The sequence below is a fragment of the Loa loa genome (assembly GCF_000183805.2).
Source record: "Loa loa unplaced genomic scaffold supercont3.27, whole genome shotgun sequence".
In the NCBI taxonomy this organism is placed as follows: Eukaryota; Metazoa; Nematoda; class Chromadorea; order Rhabditida; family Onchocercidae; genus Loa; species Loa loa.
In genome coordinates, this window is record NW_018108207.1 from 211,482 (window position 1) to 229,040 (window position 17,559).

Consider the following 17,559-nt stretch of genomic DNA (forward strand, 5'->3'; position numbering starts at 1 on the left):
TTATTGAAAGTGTTTTCTGTTTCTATAGACTGATCAAATTAATCCTTGCTTTCCATAATGTTCAAAATGAACAAAATGAGATTACCACCTGCGCATTGCAAATTTTTCAGAAAGAGAGGAAGAATCAGGAAGCCATCAAGAAAACAGAAAACTTAAAAAGGCACACTTTGCAAAATGTTATTCAATCTTAAATTTTTACAAAAAGCATTCTCATTAATGGGTAGTGATCAAATTTCTTTTTGTTTCCTTTCATCTCCTCTACTCTTTTATTATCCTACTGAAACTAAAAGGTATTAATTAAGCTTATTCTTTATTACCTACAAACGACCCCTAATAGTTCCAACAACTGGGTTTGGCTATCTGTTTCAGTCTTTACCGCACTTATGGAAGCCACTTACTTTTCGTCTGGTAATAAATTACTTTTTATTAAACAATTTATAAATTTATGAATTGTAAAAACCTCAAAATTCTCCAGTTGGTTGGGAAATGCTGGAGTTCAATTTCGCCATATTTAAGGGTCAGGAGAAAAGATCTATTAATAAATTAGAACGTTATTCCTGTATTGTCTTTTGGATACCCAAAACTCGACGAATTTGTTTCATTCGTAATTCTTATCAAAAATTTACAGGAATATGCGGCTAAGACAGAGAAAGACGGACAACAAAACAGGGAAAGAATAAGTTTCTATCATGCAATACCACCAAACAAATTATCAATATACTATTTTAGCACATTGATTTCTGAAGTAGAATGAATGGGGTAGAATGAGGTCAAAAAAAGTTCAAACAGCCATCTGAGTTGACGCCTATCAACATACAACAGTAACAAATATCCTTTTATGTTACTACGCATCAATCTATCACTCTAATAATTAATTAATCCAATAACTGAATGGTAATATAGAGTAAGATATTGTTTACTTACTGGGTGAGCATTTCTTTGCATCTTACACTCCTAAAAAGAAATACATTTCAAAGACGTAATAAGACTGCTGCTGTACAATTCGATCATTGTAAAATTCTCAATCACATTCTCCTGCTTCTCTGTAATAAATAAATCAAATGGTTCAACATACCTGAAGTTGTGCTTTATGCTGCTGCTATTGTTGTCGCTATATGAAAAATGATTAAGTGATAGCTCCTGTATAATAAGCATTTCTAAAAAATAAATTCAAGTAATAAGTCTTTGCACGATACTAATGCAGATGGTTAACTTGAAATGGTTAGGAATTCATTGAATAATGTTCTATTCAGAAACATTAGAATCTTCCTGAAGAACCGAACAGATTTAATTGTTGACACATTGTTGCTGGAACAGGGCATAATGCTAGGAAAAACATATGTTTTAAACAACGAATATGCCATTCTCAACAATATGATGCAATCAAGAAATGCGAAGTAATTTTTGATATTCGTTCTCAGCGATAGCGTAATGCAATCAGATAGCTTTAAAAAGGAAAAGAAAAAAAAAAGAAGCTTTACCTCCTCCAAATTGTTTATCCAACTTTCTATATGCTTCATCATCAAATGGTAAAATGGTGATATCGAACGACACAAATGCACAACGGTATTATGATAATGCTACAACACTTGCTATTGCTGCAGAAATTTTACTGATCACGCCATAAAGAGATCACTACTAGAAATATGACATATAGAAAAAAGAAGTAATAGATTTGAAACGAGTAGTAAACTAGTGGTATTGCTCTGCGAAAAAGTAAAGTAAACAAAGAATATACTTTTGCAGGCATTGCTTCAATGTAACAACAAAGATCATATTGGACATCAAACAATTTCTCAAGTGAAAATGTTTCATCCGAGAATTGATTTCACTAAAAGTAACATTAAACACCCTATTTCTTTTGTGACAATTATATGTGAAATGCAATGTTACGAGCTTCATCGCTTTTGCAAGCAAAAGATCGGATATTTCAAGTGAAAGATACTTCCAAATCATATATTGCTACAGGTAAAGAATAAAGTCTTCACAATTTAGAGTGATCTCAGCAATAATGGACATATAAAGGGTCGTTCATTTATGAAACACTGGCGATACATAAGTTTAACTGCTAAAGAATGACGAAGACGGCTAAGATAAAAACTTCGTCGACACATATGTGCAAAAAAAAAGGAAGAATAAATTAAGAGACAGAAAAATGTGAAGTTAAGTCACTGAGCTTAGTCAAGGAAGCATGGAATGATTTCACGTATTAGCTAAGGAAACCCACCCCTTGCAACGATTAGAGGTCAAAAGTGCTATGGCGCAGAGCTATCTTTTCCTTCTTTTTTCCTTTCATTATTATCTTTTACAGATCCACAAACTCCTTGTCTTTTCTATGTTTAAGAAAATTCATGTATCCTGTGATACCGTAGAAATATTACTCCGTCGTACTTATCCGTCACCAATATGCTTACGGACAAAACTGGAAAACAAGAAGTTGACATCTGCAAAATGACATTATATTGTATCGGGATTGTTGGGATCAGCACTTAACGTGAAAAAATCAACTTTAGGCTACCGCTGATCTTCGAAACTTGTTTATTTATTTATTTTTGATAATGCCGGTTGCGGATCACTTTCCTTCTCTTCAGTATGGTGATAAAGAAGAATACTTTAATTTTAACTGAATAACAAATATTTCTTTTGAGCGAGCACAGAGAGTATTATTATTTGGGTAGAACATTTCGAAGACTTCACAAATTACAAACTTTTAATAGGAATTTCATTTGTGATCAAAAGACAATAATAAAGAAATTTAGAGGTAAAATTCCACAAAATTTATAGCAAATTCCAGAATCTCGTTAAAGGATTTGTAGAAAGGGTACATTTTCTTTCATATGCATTCAGCATTTTGCATATATAACATCCATTCGCTCCGCAAAACTGGTTTAGTACAAAATTTCCAGGTCCTGTTACTAATTGCAGATGACAAATCAGTTGTTTATGATAGCTGAAAAATTATCTGAAATATCAAACACTCTTCCCCCGTTGGAACCAAGAAATTGGTGAATAGCGTTAATACCATTTAGATAGCTATGATAATTATAAACAGTTAATGAGCGGCTAATCTATGGCGAGATCTTCAAATTAACCAGATAACAATTTTTTGACAGTTAAGACCGAGAAAAAAAAAATTGTCAACGGATAAGAAAGAGGTTACTACAACCGTTACGGCGTTTCTGCCCTCATAGTGTATGCCGGAAGCGCAGAACATCCAGCAAACATTTATTGGTGGAATTCATTGCCTGAGCGTTCATTATCGCTGTATCACTTTTGCATAATTTCTCTGTATCATTCGTATCATTCGTTGTGACATTTCATTATCTCTTCATTCTAATCTTCGCTCTGCCACATGCATTGTATTGTTAAGTGTTCGTGCGGAAGACTTAATATCAAGTTAGCTTCATAATTCCTGAACGAAGTTAACGATCACGTTTGGCATTCGAATCTCTGTCTATCCAAATGAAAGAGTAGTTTTCAAATCACATGCAAAATAATATTATATTTCATCATGTCATTTGCATTATCTGTTTGATGAAAAATCACAAAGACAGAATGACTGTTTTGTACGACGTTAACTTTTTAAACATCCTTGTTGAATTTTTTCATTTTATGTGCTCTTACGAATCCAAACTTCCTCTGTTAATTAAGCTTCTATAATGTGAAAAATTCCTAAACCAATAATGAATTATTGCTCCTGATTGCCGCTTATCCGTAACCGTCCAACAGTTAACAGTGAGTAAAACGATGAGCTTCATGATCCTGTTTCAATTCAAACTATAGCTCATTAAGCTATAACCTGAAAACTTCGAAACAGAAATTCATCTGAAAATGATGCAGCTAGCGGTGATTTGAAATTCGAAAATAAAGTGGAAGAAATACATGGATGTATTCCTAGAAATGCAAGGAATGTGTAGTAAGAATGATAATGTTATTACTACGTCACTTAGCTAGCCAAAAAGATTGTTTGGCAATGCTATTTCCGGTCCTCATCTTAAACTTCTCATTGCAATCTTTCATCTTAATTAGAAAATCACAAAACGATTAATAGCAGAGATAAACAACCGGAAGCAAGCTTTCTCTTCCAAACTTGTGCTTTCCACTTTGGTTGCATGGTTAATAAAAGGACAACGAGGACAAGAAAAAAAAGAATGGAATTTGAGTTTTTACCAGATATTTCTGTACATTCTCAGCTTAAGCAAAGAAATAAGTACAATAATTAATAATTGCTATTTTAATAAAAGTAAGTAGAAAATAGAAAATTTCAAATTTACGACAATAATTGATTTTATTCGGAGAACTTAATCCTTCCATTACACTCATTTATAACATTAATTTCTCCATTATGAATCAGAAAAAATTAATTTTCAGGAGATTTGATTTTCCATTTCACATTATAAGAATTTTTCGTTGTTACAAAAGTATTCCCACGTTGAATTCCAGCGGTTTCAAACGGCTTGTAATTTATGTGGGTATTTTGTATGATTTACCCGCTTCGAGCATCAGTCCAAAATCAGAATGCATGCAGAAAACATGAAAAAAAAGCAGGATATTTTTTGAGCTGAAAAAACGTTTGCTGCCTTTCTTATACTTTGAGTGATATAAATGAGGCCACTATTTGTAGAAAACATTGAAAAAGGATTAAAAATCTTTAAATTTCTATTTATGAGAACTTAAATTTCGTTTTATGCGCGTCTGTTCGCTTATTTTTTGATATTTGACCGACATATGGTGAATTCTGGTATAAAGATATGAAATACAGTGAAGAGCAAGAAAACAGTGTCGAGTCCCTGTAAGTTGAACACTGAACACTCAGACTTTCTTGACAGTGCTAATCACATTAATTATTACTTATGAAACCAAGGATAGCCAGGCATGCTTATTTCCCTTCGAAAAATGAAGCACAACTATATCCAGAATAATCTGTAGCACTTTTTTCCTATTCATTGTCATGCAGAATAAATAAACTTTTGGTTTAGTGACGGTGTGGACACACTGTTTACTTGTATCAAGTTTTCATGCCTATTGGTCGGTTTAAGACATTCTTTGGAGGAATATTTTTCGAAATAGTACTACAAATCAGTTTGGCGAGAAATACAAAGACAATGCAGATTTTTTTTTTCTGATCAACTCTTTTATGATCAGTAAAAAATATTTGCAGAATTTCTCGTTAGCAAGAGCATTATCACTAGATTACTGGCAGGGCAATAGCTAATCACATTGGTACTCAATCCCACTTCCGCTGTTTTTTCGTTGTTTGTGAAAGAGGATTGCAAAATGCAAACAACATATCAGTAGTGTTAATCTCTATCAGTTTTCTTGATAAATCGTCCAGAAGTTTAACACTGAGAAAGCATTCCTTAACTTTTCCTGCTATTGTTTTTCCGTAAAATAATGAACTTCTTCTCTTTACAGTTAGACCATTTGAGTATTTTAAAAGAATGATATGTTGGATGTGTCCATATGGATAGCAGCTACCATGTATCACACTGATACTTGTAGCAGATTATGTAGGCCGACGTTTTTAAGAATTCCTACTGCCTGCTCTGCCTGTTTATTATTCCATACTTAGTTTCTGCTGACAAATGTTTGAAAATACTTAAGACAAACGCTTCTCTTTATATGCAACCTGAAAACAGATTTATGATTCTCGTAGAGCATAGTTGATGATATTCAATTTAATTTCACAATATTAATCGCAATTTATTGGAAACTCTGAGTTCAATTTTTCCAACATGAATAAATTTTTAACAATGCAAAGAAAACCTGGAAGGTTGTGGTTTTCATGTATATTTTTTGTCTCGGTTTTGATTGATTTGGCCATGTGAAATGAAAATTCAAAGAATTTTTCGTCACAAGAAAGAAGAAATTTCAGGAAGCTGGAATGATGAGCTTGAAGTAAACTAGTTGATTGCTTTCACTATTTCTTCTTCCTCACTCTACCAAATAACAGTTTGAATTTTGATACATGCCGTAAATGGTATTTGACTGTCCAATTTGACTGTCTTAGAAATTCCATATAGTTTTCATACAGCTGAAAAAGAAGCACGATGTGCACTCTTCGAAAAAAGAGTGACCTTTATTATATTTTGTTTACTGTACTTTCAAATGACACTACTCTATGAGCAGATGATTTTTATAGAATATCTTATATGCCAAGTTGCTGATAGTAATGATATACTGATAAAAGTATGAACGTATGAACGTTTCCTGCAAGCTGCAAGATTTTGTTGTTCAAATAATAAGCTTTTTTGAATGATCTGATTTACTAAGATTGCATCATCCTCACAAAAATTCAATCGTACTTCTTCTCTACGTTCATCGAAGAGTATTATCAATTTTCCGCTTAGATTTCCTTTTATCCTTCTATCCTCACATGATTCCGTTTGTTGTTCAACTTATCTAAAAATTTATAAAAGACCAGAAGTTAATGCTTTTAGCTACTTCATGGACTTTTTACTCCATCATTTTTAAAGTTCAGATATGTTTTTCACGATCTCTGTAAGCAATTCAAATGCAACATTTCCTGGATCATTTTAAACAAATCGTGAGAATTTTAAATCAAAAACAGTAATTTCAGACCTAATTTTCTTAGAATTATTCTCAACATGCATTGCTTTTCTCATTTTATGCTCCTCCAACTGTTGCTACGTACAATTTGTGGAGATCTTAAATGCTACGCTTTTTTGGCAAATAAACATCTTTTTGTCGTTCTATTTACCAATAATTATTAGTAATAATCTAAAGATATATTTCCAAAGTGCACGAGAAATAGAAAACAGCCGCCATTAATAACTGGAGTATTTTTTCCTTGCTAAATGACACACTTTGAAAGAATCGCCTTTGTGTTACCAATGTTTATCAAACTGCTAAAATATATAGTTAGTTAACCTTCACCTAATCTTTGGCAAGATATTAAAAAATCGAATATTTCATCAATCCTAATTTCATCGGTTCATTTTTTACTTCGTTAAAGCAGCGACAACATTATCTTATTCCTTTGATACCTCCCCAGCGACAATATTATCTTATTCCTTTAATATTTAATATATATAAAACCATTGAAAAGAATTTTTTTTTCAAAATATCAAGAGCTCTTTTCTAACAAAATTAATGTGGTTTTCTTTCTGGATCATTTTCCGTAATTTTTAACAACAAAATATAAAATACTAAATGGACAAATCAGAAAGTCATCCTATTCTGGTGCAGTTGCAAATTATGGTAGCTGAAGAACGTAACCATTGCTATAACTCATAAGAAATTCCGAAAAAAACCTCAGCTACCTCATGACCTTTTAGGCTTACGTTTCTGGGTTAACCTAAGGATTTACAAAGTGTAAGAAATCTCAGTGCTATCATTTGTTATAACTTTTTACGCTTACAATGCACATTCAAGATATATAGATGTGCACAAAAGGTATAAATTATCGAGAGCAGATAAGCAGCAGGCATGTGTGCATGTATATTTATGAGCCTAAAAATAAGTGGGTTTCATATGTATGTGTGCTTGTGTGTGGGTAGTTTGTGTCAATGGGCACAAGAAATGTTTCTGAATATATTGAAATAGCATATATGATCGAAGAGGACGAAATAAGGTCAATTATATTAATGGACTGCGCATTTAACACGAAAGTAATTGCGTATCATTTAGGTCACTAAGTTTCAGCTATAATTGTGGCTAGATGACTTCTTTCAAAACACTTTTTCTTTTATATGAATTATTAAAGGTTGTTCAAAGGATGTATTTCAAGAAGTAGTTGTAAAAACTTTTCTTAAAGTATAAATAAACTTCCAAATTTGCCTTTTCTTTCATTCTTTATTCTCATCATTTCACAGTCTTCATCTTTCAGTGCTTAATTTCTCTTTTATTTCAAAGTTTGGGCATAGCAACTTTGACAATTCTGCGTACTGCTGATACCATTTAGTGTACCCAGTTACATCTTCTACTCTTGAGAACCTCGATTGATCTCGAGTCCAAATGTTCTTTTTTATCAGAAATCTGCAATTTTGAAAGTTATCTTTGAAATATTTACTTATTTTGAGCGAACAAAAAATAATTTCATTATTTTATTTAAAGGAAAAGCTATGGTTTCTTATGGAAAATAAAGAAAGAAATAGGCAAGATCAGAATACAAAAGCTTCCTTGTCACTTATCAGTTAAAAATCACGTATGAGAAGCTATCTTCAGTTTCCTGAAAACTGAAGATAGCTTCTCACACGTGATTTTTAAGCCACAGTTTCCACATTATTTATCAGATAGTCAAATGCTCTTGTCCCATATGACTTTAAAGAACCTTTTTCCCGACATTTTCTTTAGAATCCATTGATTTCTCATACATTTAGAGACCTAAATTCAAATCATTTTAGAATCGTTTTAATAGATAAATCATTTCAGAAGGTGTTGGATAAATCTTTTGTTGTTCTCTGTGATAAGCCACAGTTTTCACATTATTTGTCAGATAGTCAGCTCATTTCATAGGTATCACTGCAATAGTTTGCCTCATGTTTGAGCTGATCAGCCATTCACTAATTGGTTTTGATAAAGATACTGTTCGACTATTTCTAGTACAAAGAATGGTTTGAAGACCTCCGTTGAATCTGTAATATATATGAAATCGCTTGGCACCAGCCCATTAGGAGGAAATAAACTGATAAGAGCATATCAATTCAAGATGTTTTACTAAACAAAGTGGATCATTTTTGCATCCAAATAATGTTTTCCGTATTGTACTTTATTGTATGAATCTGTGCCTTCATTGTGCTATGCATAGTTATCGTCAGGCATTTGTTTCTCTCACCTGAATTGAATTATGCTTCAAGATAAAAGGACATTTTTGAAGGTTATAAGTTGATCTCAAGAGTAAGAGATTACTTGTTCAGTTTTTTTCTAGATGTTTGTTAAGTATCTTTTTTTCTACAGAAATTGCTTTTATTTGCTGCTTTGCAACATTCGGTTTGAAGGCATCCATAAAAATTTATTTAAGTCCTTGCAAAGGACTTTATTTAAGTCCTCGCAAAGTGGCTGTTGCTGTTGATAAAGGATTCCCTATGTACCACATTTTTAGAGCAGTACTTTAGGTCTAAACAGACCATTTGTTCTTCAAGCTTTACCAGAAGTTGGCTTTAGGAACAAGCAAACTAGTTACATAGCAGCTTATTTTTGTTTGTCTGAGAATCCCTCCAAGAAACTGAAATTACTTAACCTTTGCTGATTATCGTAACTCACTAATAGTACCAGTAACAGCTCATGCTGTTTGCTTTATTTATTGTCCTTTTTTTTTAAAAATTAGACTGACAATGTTTTGGCAAATCGGATTTCTGTATCTGCAAAGTTAGACTGTCAAGTGATGTACATAAGAATGTGGATTTTTCAATATTTATGAAGACAAATATTAGATAAGTCAGTCCGAAACATTACATTTTAAGATAATTTAGTGTTTCGGATTGATTTTGTGCCACTTTTGTCTCACCATAATCACCTGACCCTCGTAAAAGTTGAAAAAATAATTTAATGAATAAACGCTCTTATTAGTGGTTCATCAATAAGTGGTATAAAGTGAAATGCATTGCAGGTCTCATTATCAATATAAACAACATTGGCAGTTTGTCAGTAAGTGATGTAATTGTATCTTTCACAGTTGCTGCAGTGACGACAGTGAACATATTCACCAGAAACTTGATATTCCTGCTTGTTTTCTGCAAATTTATCGGACTTTCCCAAGTAGCAATAATCCTTCACTTTTTTCATCTTTTATTAAAATGATCTGGTACAGTGCATTTTAATACAGTTGTCCAAGCAGTTCCCTAGAAAGTTCTTTTATTTAAACACAGCCAAATAAATTACTGCCTTGTTCATAAAAGCTTATAATAATACCCTTCAAATGCTCCAGGAGGCAGCATATTGTTTTCCAGTTTTACATTTACTGCAGCTGCAATTAACCGCTTACTGTTGGTTTTATTTCCGAGCAAAGAGATGAGGTATTTCAATTGTTTTGTTTTAATGTTAACCTAAGTATAAATTAGTGGATAATTGGCAAACAATAGCAAGATCGTTTTATTACCGAAAAGAAAAACGATCATTGTTTTTATTAGTTAAAGTTGAAAAAGGATTCTCGAAGACAGAAGTACCTTTCGTAATTTGTTCGAAGTGTTTAAAAACTATTCTACAATTCAGAAGGAGAGTTTTTGAATAAAATTCCTTTAATTCTATAAATGTTCTCATGCGGAACATTTATCGAATCAAAAAAATTTTATTATAGCATAAATCAGATGTTTCCCATGCGGAAATAATTCGAACCAGTAAGAATTAAGGAAGAACTTAATCTGAAATGTTCCACTGACTTTAACTCATATACCGGATAAAGTCATATATTATATATCGTCGAGTCTGGATGTTATGGAAATATTTTGTTTGCTCACATAAAATATTGGCTCGAATTTTATTTCTTTGAAAGAATGCGGAAATGGTAGTTGGATTAGGACATATTTTCATCTTTCTCTCATCACTTTCAATTTATGAACGCTTTACAGATACATTCGAACGAACATTTTTCATTGTGGTTAGCATTTGGACTGTTGGATATGTAACGTCATTATCCATCCGTATGTTCTTTGTTACCCTTTCCTACTTACTTTCCATACTGTTTCACATCATATAAGGAATCATCCATTGCATCGATGCCTTCTACTTGATAGATTGAAAAACGAAAAGAACAGCAGTTCCTCCTAAAAGAAAGTGAGCAAAGACTGCGATATCGAAGATCCAGATCAAACAGGTAATATGCTTCTCCAAGGCCTTGTTACTTTGGGATATGGAGCAATAATTATCTGCTCATCATGTTATTAGCGACAAGTGGGATGATCTGGATCGCTTTTTAGATTAGATAGAGAAGAATAAGACGAAAACACAGGTGAAAGAAGTGATAATGAGGTGATGGATTGTAGTAGACTGTAGTGGACAATGGTTTAAGTGTCTTGTTTCATTGGGTGCATCTTAATGATTGTTTTTGTTGCAGAATGATGGTTTGTATGGTAATAAGTTCCACTCTTACTTGGCTATCATTCAATCTAATTAACCTTTCGGGTGATTACTACGGTATTTCCTTACTTTTCTCAATGCTATTTGTTTTTTGTCATATCTATGACTTCTGTTATGTGGGATCCAGTGATCTACACCTAGTTTAATTAGCAGTGACGCACCACTAAAACTCTACGTGACATCTCTTTGCAACATTGGACTCAAATTCTTCCGTTAATTTCCTGACGACTTAAAACGATCTCCTTTACCTAAATCTTCAAACTTACCCAGCATGGTTGACACTTTGCTCAGTGTTTCTTTCCTTATTCATACTCTCAGGAGTGACAAATCATTCACAAGCAGTTTGCCCATAGGTTCGTGGGAGCATGGGCATTTCTGCTCCTCTGTTCTTAATTTCAAATTTGTCTTTCTTTGTCATTTTTCTTCATTCCTAACATTTGATCATTAAATGACCTCTACAGCCTAGAAATTAGAATTATTAAGGATTACAGAAGAGAACAAAAACCATATTTGAAATCTCGCCAGTTAAAGAGTTTTATTTGATAACTCTTCTAGTTTATATTGATGTCACAGGGCAAATATAAATCGTCTTTTCTGTTGCAGCCAGTTATTTTCCTATCCAAATAAATTTGGATTCCAAAATGGGCTGGTAGGAAAACTTGTTTCTGGAGTTCTCCGAAATGTAATGTGCTTTTATAGAAGTTATAGAAAATATGGATAGATTTTTTCGCTTACCCATTTTGCTAATATTAACTTACGCGGCTGCTTTTTCCAAATTCTTTGACAATATCCATGTTACGGGGGATCAATTAAGAGCATTAGATTTTGTGACTAGGTAGGTAGCTTGATCTCTAGCAAAAAAATTTAAGGCATTTGGTCCCTTCAAAAGTTTAACAAGTTTTACTTCCCCACCTCTCTTTTAAGATTGTGGAGACAAAGTTTAAGGAAAGACCAGACCCGGAAAGGCGATTATTCCTAAACTTCTTTAGTACTGTTGAGCAGTTTAAATGTCCTCATCAGAAGGAGCGCAAAGATGAGATTGTCGTAATATAAGCTTAGATGCAAAACCTTGAATATTAAATAATAAAAGTACCAAAAATGGTTTTCACGAGATACGGAAGCCAGGAAAAACTTCACAAGTTGTAATGTTATTCATTTCAATATCCCGTCAATTGCGTGTTTACTAGTGAAAGTCCCACCGACCGTATATTGCAGTATGATTTTAGATTATTCATCGCCAAATAGCTTCTTTGAGAAGTTGTAGAAGTTATAAGAGTTCTTCCATATGAAAGAAATATTGCCTGTTTCGATCGAGATGGCGAATCTGTCAATGTTGGAGGAAGAATGTTACTATTGATCCATCCCAACAATTCAGCTCATCACTTTCTCCTTTTTCCCCTTAAATTTAGAATGAATGGTTGGTTGGTTTTTGTGAGACATCATATGCCCTCGTAGAGAATAAAATGCATCAAAATGTTGCAGATGTCATTAAGGTGTATGACAATTCTTTGTGTTTCTACAATGTGGGTGACACAGCAAGTTGTCGGCTGACTCAAAGGATAATTGTTCTAAATGGTGCAGGAATGTGAAGTAGTTTGAATGGATGGGATAAGTGATAAGGAGAGATAGAGAGAGAGAGAGAGAGAGAGAGAGAGCAATGACACTTTCATCAATGTGAACTTACCAACTATTTTAGCAATTTTTTTATGGACTTCTTGGATATATATTACGACCAGTAATGGTATCGAAGCTGAGCAAAAACGTAATAGTCAAAATGATAAATGTACTGATCGAGTTACTCATCTTTTGGTTTTTTATAGGGAGACTATTAAAACAACTTATTATACACCTTACTGTAATCTCATTTCTTTCCAGAGATACATCATTGAATTTATCATTTTATTCGTACGCGATGCAGTTAACATTCTCTACAGATATTTTATAAAATGAGTCAAGAAATGCCATCGTTTTTCAATGTATAATAACACCAATCCTACTGTATTTGCAATTGGAGTTTTATTATCAATTAAAATGAAGCACTTCCTCATGTACTAAAATCTACGATGTAGCAGTAACTTTAAAACAGAGATGAAAACAACCAACTAATCCATGTCTTTATTGGAATTTAACTACTCAATATCACATTTCACCCTCTGTGCCGTACATCTGATAACACGAAATTTCTAGTTTTGTCGAATTTCGTGGGCTAGAAATTGTTGATCTAAAGTTTACCAGTGTTTATCAAGACAAGGTGAGAAGTGACGGTAAATCAGAATGATAAGCAATAACAGTCTTTTTTTTTCCCGTAATATCCGTTTCTCTCCGGTGATTGTGGTATGTTCAATATATATATATATATATATATATATTGAACATACCACAATCACCGGAGAGATCCAGCTTCTTATGTGGAATAAATGCTTTGATACTAAACAATGTCTATTTTGGAATTACTTTCCTGAAAAAGTTAAATCTGCCTGACTGTGTGTTACTAATTTGAAAGAAAAGGAAACCCGAGACTGGAAGCACAATTTTGAAGAAAAAAATATATAAAGAAAGTAGCAGTAATATACAAAATGATTTTAAAAAAAGATTTCACGATCACTTACTTGCTTACTTCCGCTTACTCAAACTTCAATAATGTGTGTATTATTTCCAAGCAGAGTTCATTACATCTTTAGTTGGAGCTATAGTATTAAAAGCGATGATAAAATGCAACATAATTTTATAAAAATAAAGATATCACCGAAAAGCGGCCATATAGAACTGCCGATTCGACGCTCTGTCGCCAACCTTCACTGATTGTTGACCTAATAATATACCCGCCCATTAGAAAATCCAAATATAAGGAATCATTATTTGGAGACAGTGTATTTAGCAAAGATGTTTCGCGTCCATCCTATAACTTTTACGGCTTCTGCATTGAGCGGTTTTGTGCTGTTTGTATGCCTTATTGCAATGGTGTATATTAAGCAGGATGTTCAGGACGCTTACAGATCACTGGATACTGAAATGCATTACTTCAAAGTACTTTCTTTTACTCCCGTCTTGAGCTTTTCAAACTGATTTCAGTTACTTGAATGTTTTTAACAGTCATGTTATATCGTGAAGTCTTTGCTCCTTTTTTTTTATCTTTCTCACATATTATCGACTTTCGTCTTAGAAAACAAGATTCTGAAGTGCTTTATAGGTGATCACTGATGATTTATGGGATGACCTGGTAATACTTGGGCAAAATCCTTCAAAACTGCGCCGAAGACGGCGCGATGGGAAGGATTTAGAAAGTACTCATCAATATGGAGATCAGCTCACTGGTAAGTCTCTGATATAACTGTTTATCATTCATTCCAAATGTTCCCTGAGATTTTTTTTTTTACGCGATTTTAGCATAACAATCTTCCAACTGATGACCACGTCTTTGAGTGAGAAGTTTGCTCACTCCAAAAATAGTATCGGAATTGTTAAATAGATTCGTCACCAACAGCAAGTATATTCCAGCATTTCGGTTACTGAACATTGCAACTGTTAACCTATTTACAGTTGCATATTATAAAGCTGTCTTATTACATGATTCTTAACCGGTTAAAATAGTAGCAAGATAACTTTATCCTTCCACAGTTTTCCTGCTGACACCGGGAGAAAAGGAACAACAAAGTAGAGAATGATTTGACATGAAAGTAAGCAACTGTGATTTCAAACCATCATGTTAGAACTTAAAAAAGCAAGAACGGATTTTTGGTTGGATCTCATTCAATGTTCGCATTGTATCATTTTATATAATACAGATTGAAAGTTTTCTGTCTCTTAAAACTATTTCATATAAAACTAAGATGCGCAACTATATGGAAGGCTTTCTCTCCCTCTAAGTCCATCAACTTCAACTGCTGTTCATTTGCTTCGCATGAATTTTCAGCATTCATTACTATGAAACACTTCTCTCTTTGCACGCAGAGAACAGGGCGGGATTAATTTCGAATATTACTTATCATCATAGACATGCCGGAAAATGTCAGTAGTACAATAATCAATTTCCAGGAGAAAAAACTTTTCATCTTTTAAACGGAATGCATGATTAGCTGTTTGGTATTTTGTACAATTTTTAAACATACCACTTTCGTCTTCTATGGATGAATGATTAGGAAAGTTATTACTTGTAAAAAAAACACCACTATGTTCTTTTTTTTCCTCATTTTCCTTAATAATAATGTCTGAATGGCTGTCCTTTTTAGGCTTTCAAAACTTCACAACTGAAAATGGCAATTTACGTACAATTACAATTTATGTAAAAAAAGGCAATTTATGTATAGTTTTAATTTTAAGTCATAAACAGAAACAATCAGTCCAGATAGAAATCACGCAGTGTAGCACTTGCCAGATAATAATTTATTTTCATTTCATTATTTCAGAAACCTCCCACAGCAAAGCACCACCAACTACTGGTAAAAGTGACAACTGGCGCGATTCCCTTAAATCCAGTTCTTCTGTTTCACCTTCCAAAGGAGTAGATCAGTTTTTCAAGCCGGTTACCGGTTCAGTCCTTCGCAATATAGATGGCAAGCAGAGAGCAAAAGGTTTTCCGCCAAGTGGACCGCAATTATCCGATATTTGCAGCAAGTTTAATTTCAGTGATTTCATTTACATTCAAGTCCGATTTTTAGTTGTCTTCGAGATTTTTATAGACCAGTTTGATGTTGTGCAACATTCAGAGAATTGAAAAGGTTAGATTACTTCCTCATTTATGGAGAAAATCACATATCCACTTTATCTTTTAATCTTCCCTCCTCTAAGGTTATTGTGTACTTGAAGTACCATCTATAACCTACAAGGTAGCTGGAATATCTGCGATATTGAACTCCATATTGCTATTGATCAGAAAACAGCTGCAAAAAAAAGATGTGGACAGTTGACAAGTAAAATTAGCAGTAGTTCTGCAACAATAAAATATGAAAGATTTGCTAAGATTGGTGCAATTACTTTTCATTCACAGGATATAAACCTCAAAATTATTCCAATATCGCATCCTGAATTTAACGACAAATCGTATTTGCTCTTAACACAATTTTTTATCAATCAATCAGGGTATCATTACAGAATGTGCTAGAGAAAACTCATGTCCAGCTGGATTACCAGGCCCTAAGGGTCCACCGGGACATGCTGGATTAAATGGTATACCTGGCACTAATGGTCAACCTGGCAAGGATGCTGAAAATATGTCACCGCTTCACAATGAAGCGCCATGCTACTACTGTCCTCGAGGGCTGCCTGGAATTCCAGGAGCGGTTGGAAAGCCGGGCTTAAGAGGAATCGCAGGAGCAAAAGGTCGAAACGGAGTTCCTGGGAGAAATGGACAACCAGGACCACCTGGTGAACCTGGAACGGCAGGATCTGTAGGTAAATGTAATAATAGTTTTGTGGAAATGAAATGAACTGTTAGCTAATTAATCATACGTCCCAAAAATTGATGGGGTATTTTATTCAGTATTATACACAAAAAATTATCGTTGGGGTATATTCTTCAATGAGTTTTGGGCATCTCATCCCTGAAAGTTTAGTCAATAGTTGAATTCATTCACTTTTATAGTCAAAATTGATAACACTACAATTTACAGGAGCCCATTTTCAGGTAAAGATGGTGAAATGGGTCCGCCAGGCTCTAAAGGTTCAGACATGCATCATTTAGTTGGCCGTCCTGGTTTGAGAGGATCAAGGGGACCATTAGGACCAGCAGGACCACCTGGAGAAAAAGGTGCTGAGGGACAAACTGGTAAAGCTGGTCCGCAAGGTCCACCAGGAAATTCTGGGCCTGCTGGCCCACCTGGTCCTCAAGGACCAACGGGATCTGAAGGCGATGAAGGAAGGCCTGGAAAAGATGCCGAGGTACCCTTTTTTGTCCTGAATTCAACTAATCTCGGAATTGAAACATATTTTTAGCTGCAATATTGCCTTTGGTCATTGTTCTTTCGAAACAACTTTTAAAAGAGATCAATTACTTATTTTTAGTACTGTCCATGTCCAGCTCGACGATCCAACATCATGCATCACCGGAGCAAAGAACACAAAGCAACATCGACGTTGTACAACTACGATGACAATGACAGGAAGTCGATCAGCAGTGACTCTGCTTACAAGAAACTATAAACGTTCTGCGAATAGGTCTATTCTTGATGTTCTCATTTACTCCTAATACTTCTTCCTTCAACTTTATAATATTTTAATCACACAATACTACACGAAAAAATTATCATATATGGTGTCAGCAGTGTAATGTATTCTTAAATAATATAGAATTTCTGCCTGAAACATCAAGTTATCACTTCCCTAATCCAGCACATTCTCTGTTAGCCATCGCAGATATCGCGGGCATTGCAGGAAAAACATATTCTGTGTAATCTCTGCTGCACTGATAAAATGCAGTCAAAAAATTCATTTCTTTCATTACCACTGTTGTGGCACTTATTGCATTTAATTTCTGGACGTTATGCTTAATAAAGACGTTGAACAAGTTGAACACATTTTTAGGTT

At 33.8% G+C, this 17,559-nt stretch overlaps 1 protein-coding gene across 1 annotated transcript; it reads left to right on the top strand.

Moving 5' to 3' along the window:
- Nucleotides 1–13,920: 13,920 nt before the first annotated feature.
- On the top strand, nucleotides 13,921–17,175 carry LOAG_01075 (hypothetical protein; the record flags this gene model as incomplete). The annotated part of the gene is made up of 6 exons (XM_020445640.1): nucleotides 13,921–14,064; nucleotides 14,228–14,351; nucleotides 15,444–15,662; nucleotides 16,129–16,428; nucleotides 16,661–16,914; nucleotides 17,038–17,175. The coding sequence occupies 6 exons, from the start codon at nucleotides 13,921–13,923 to the stop codon at nucleotides 17,173–17,175; spliced, it is 1,179 nt and encodes a 392-aa protein (XP_020303923.1).
- Between the last annotated feature and the right edge of the window lie 384 nt (nucleotides 17,176–17,559).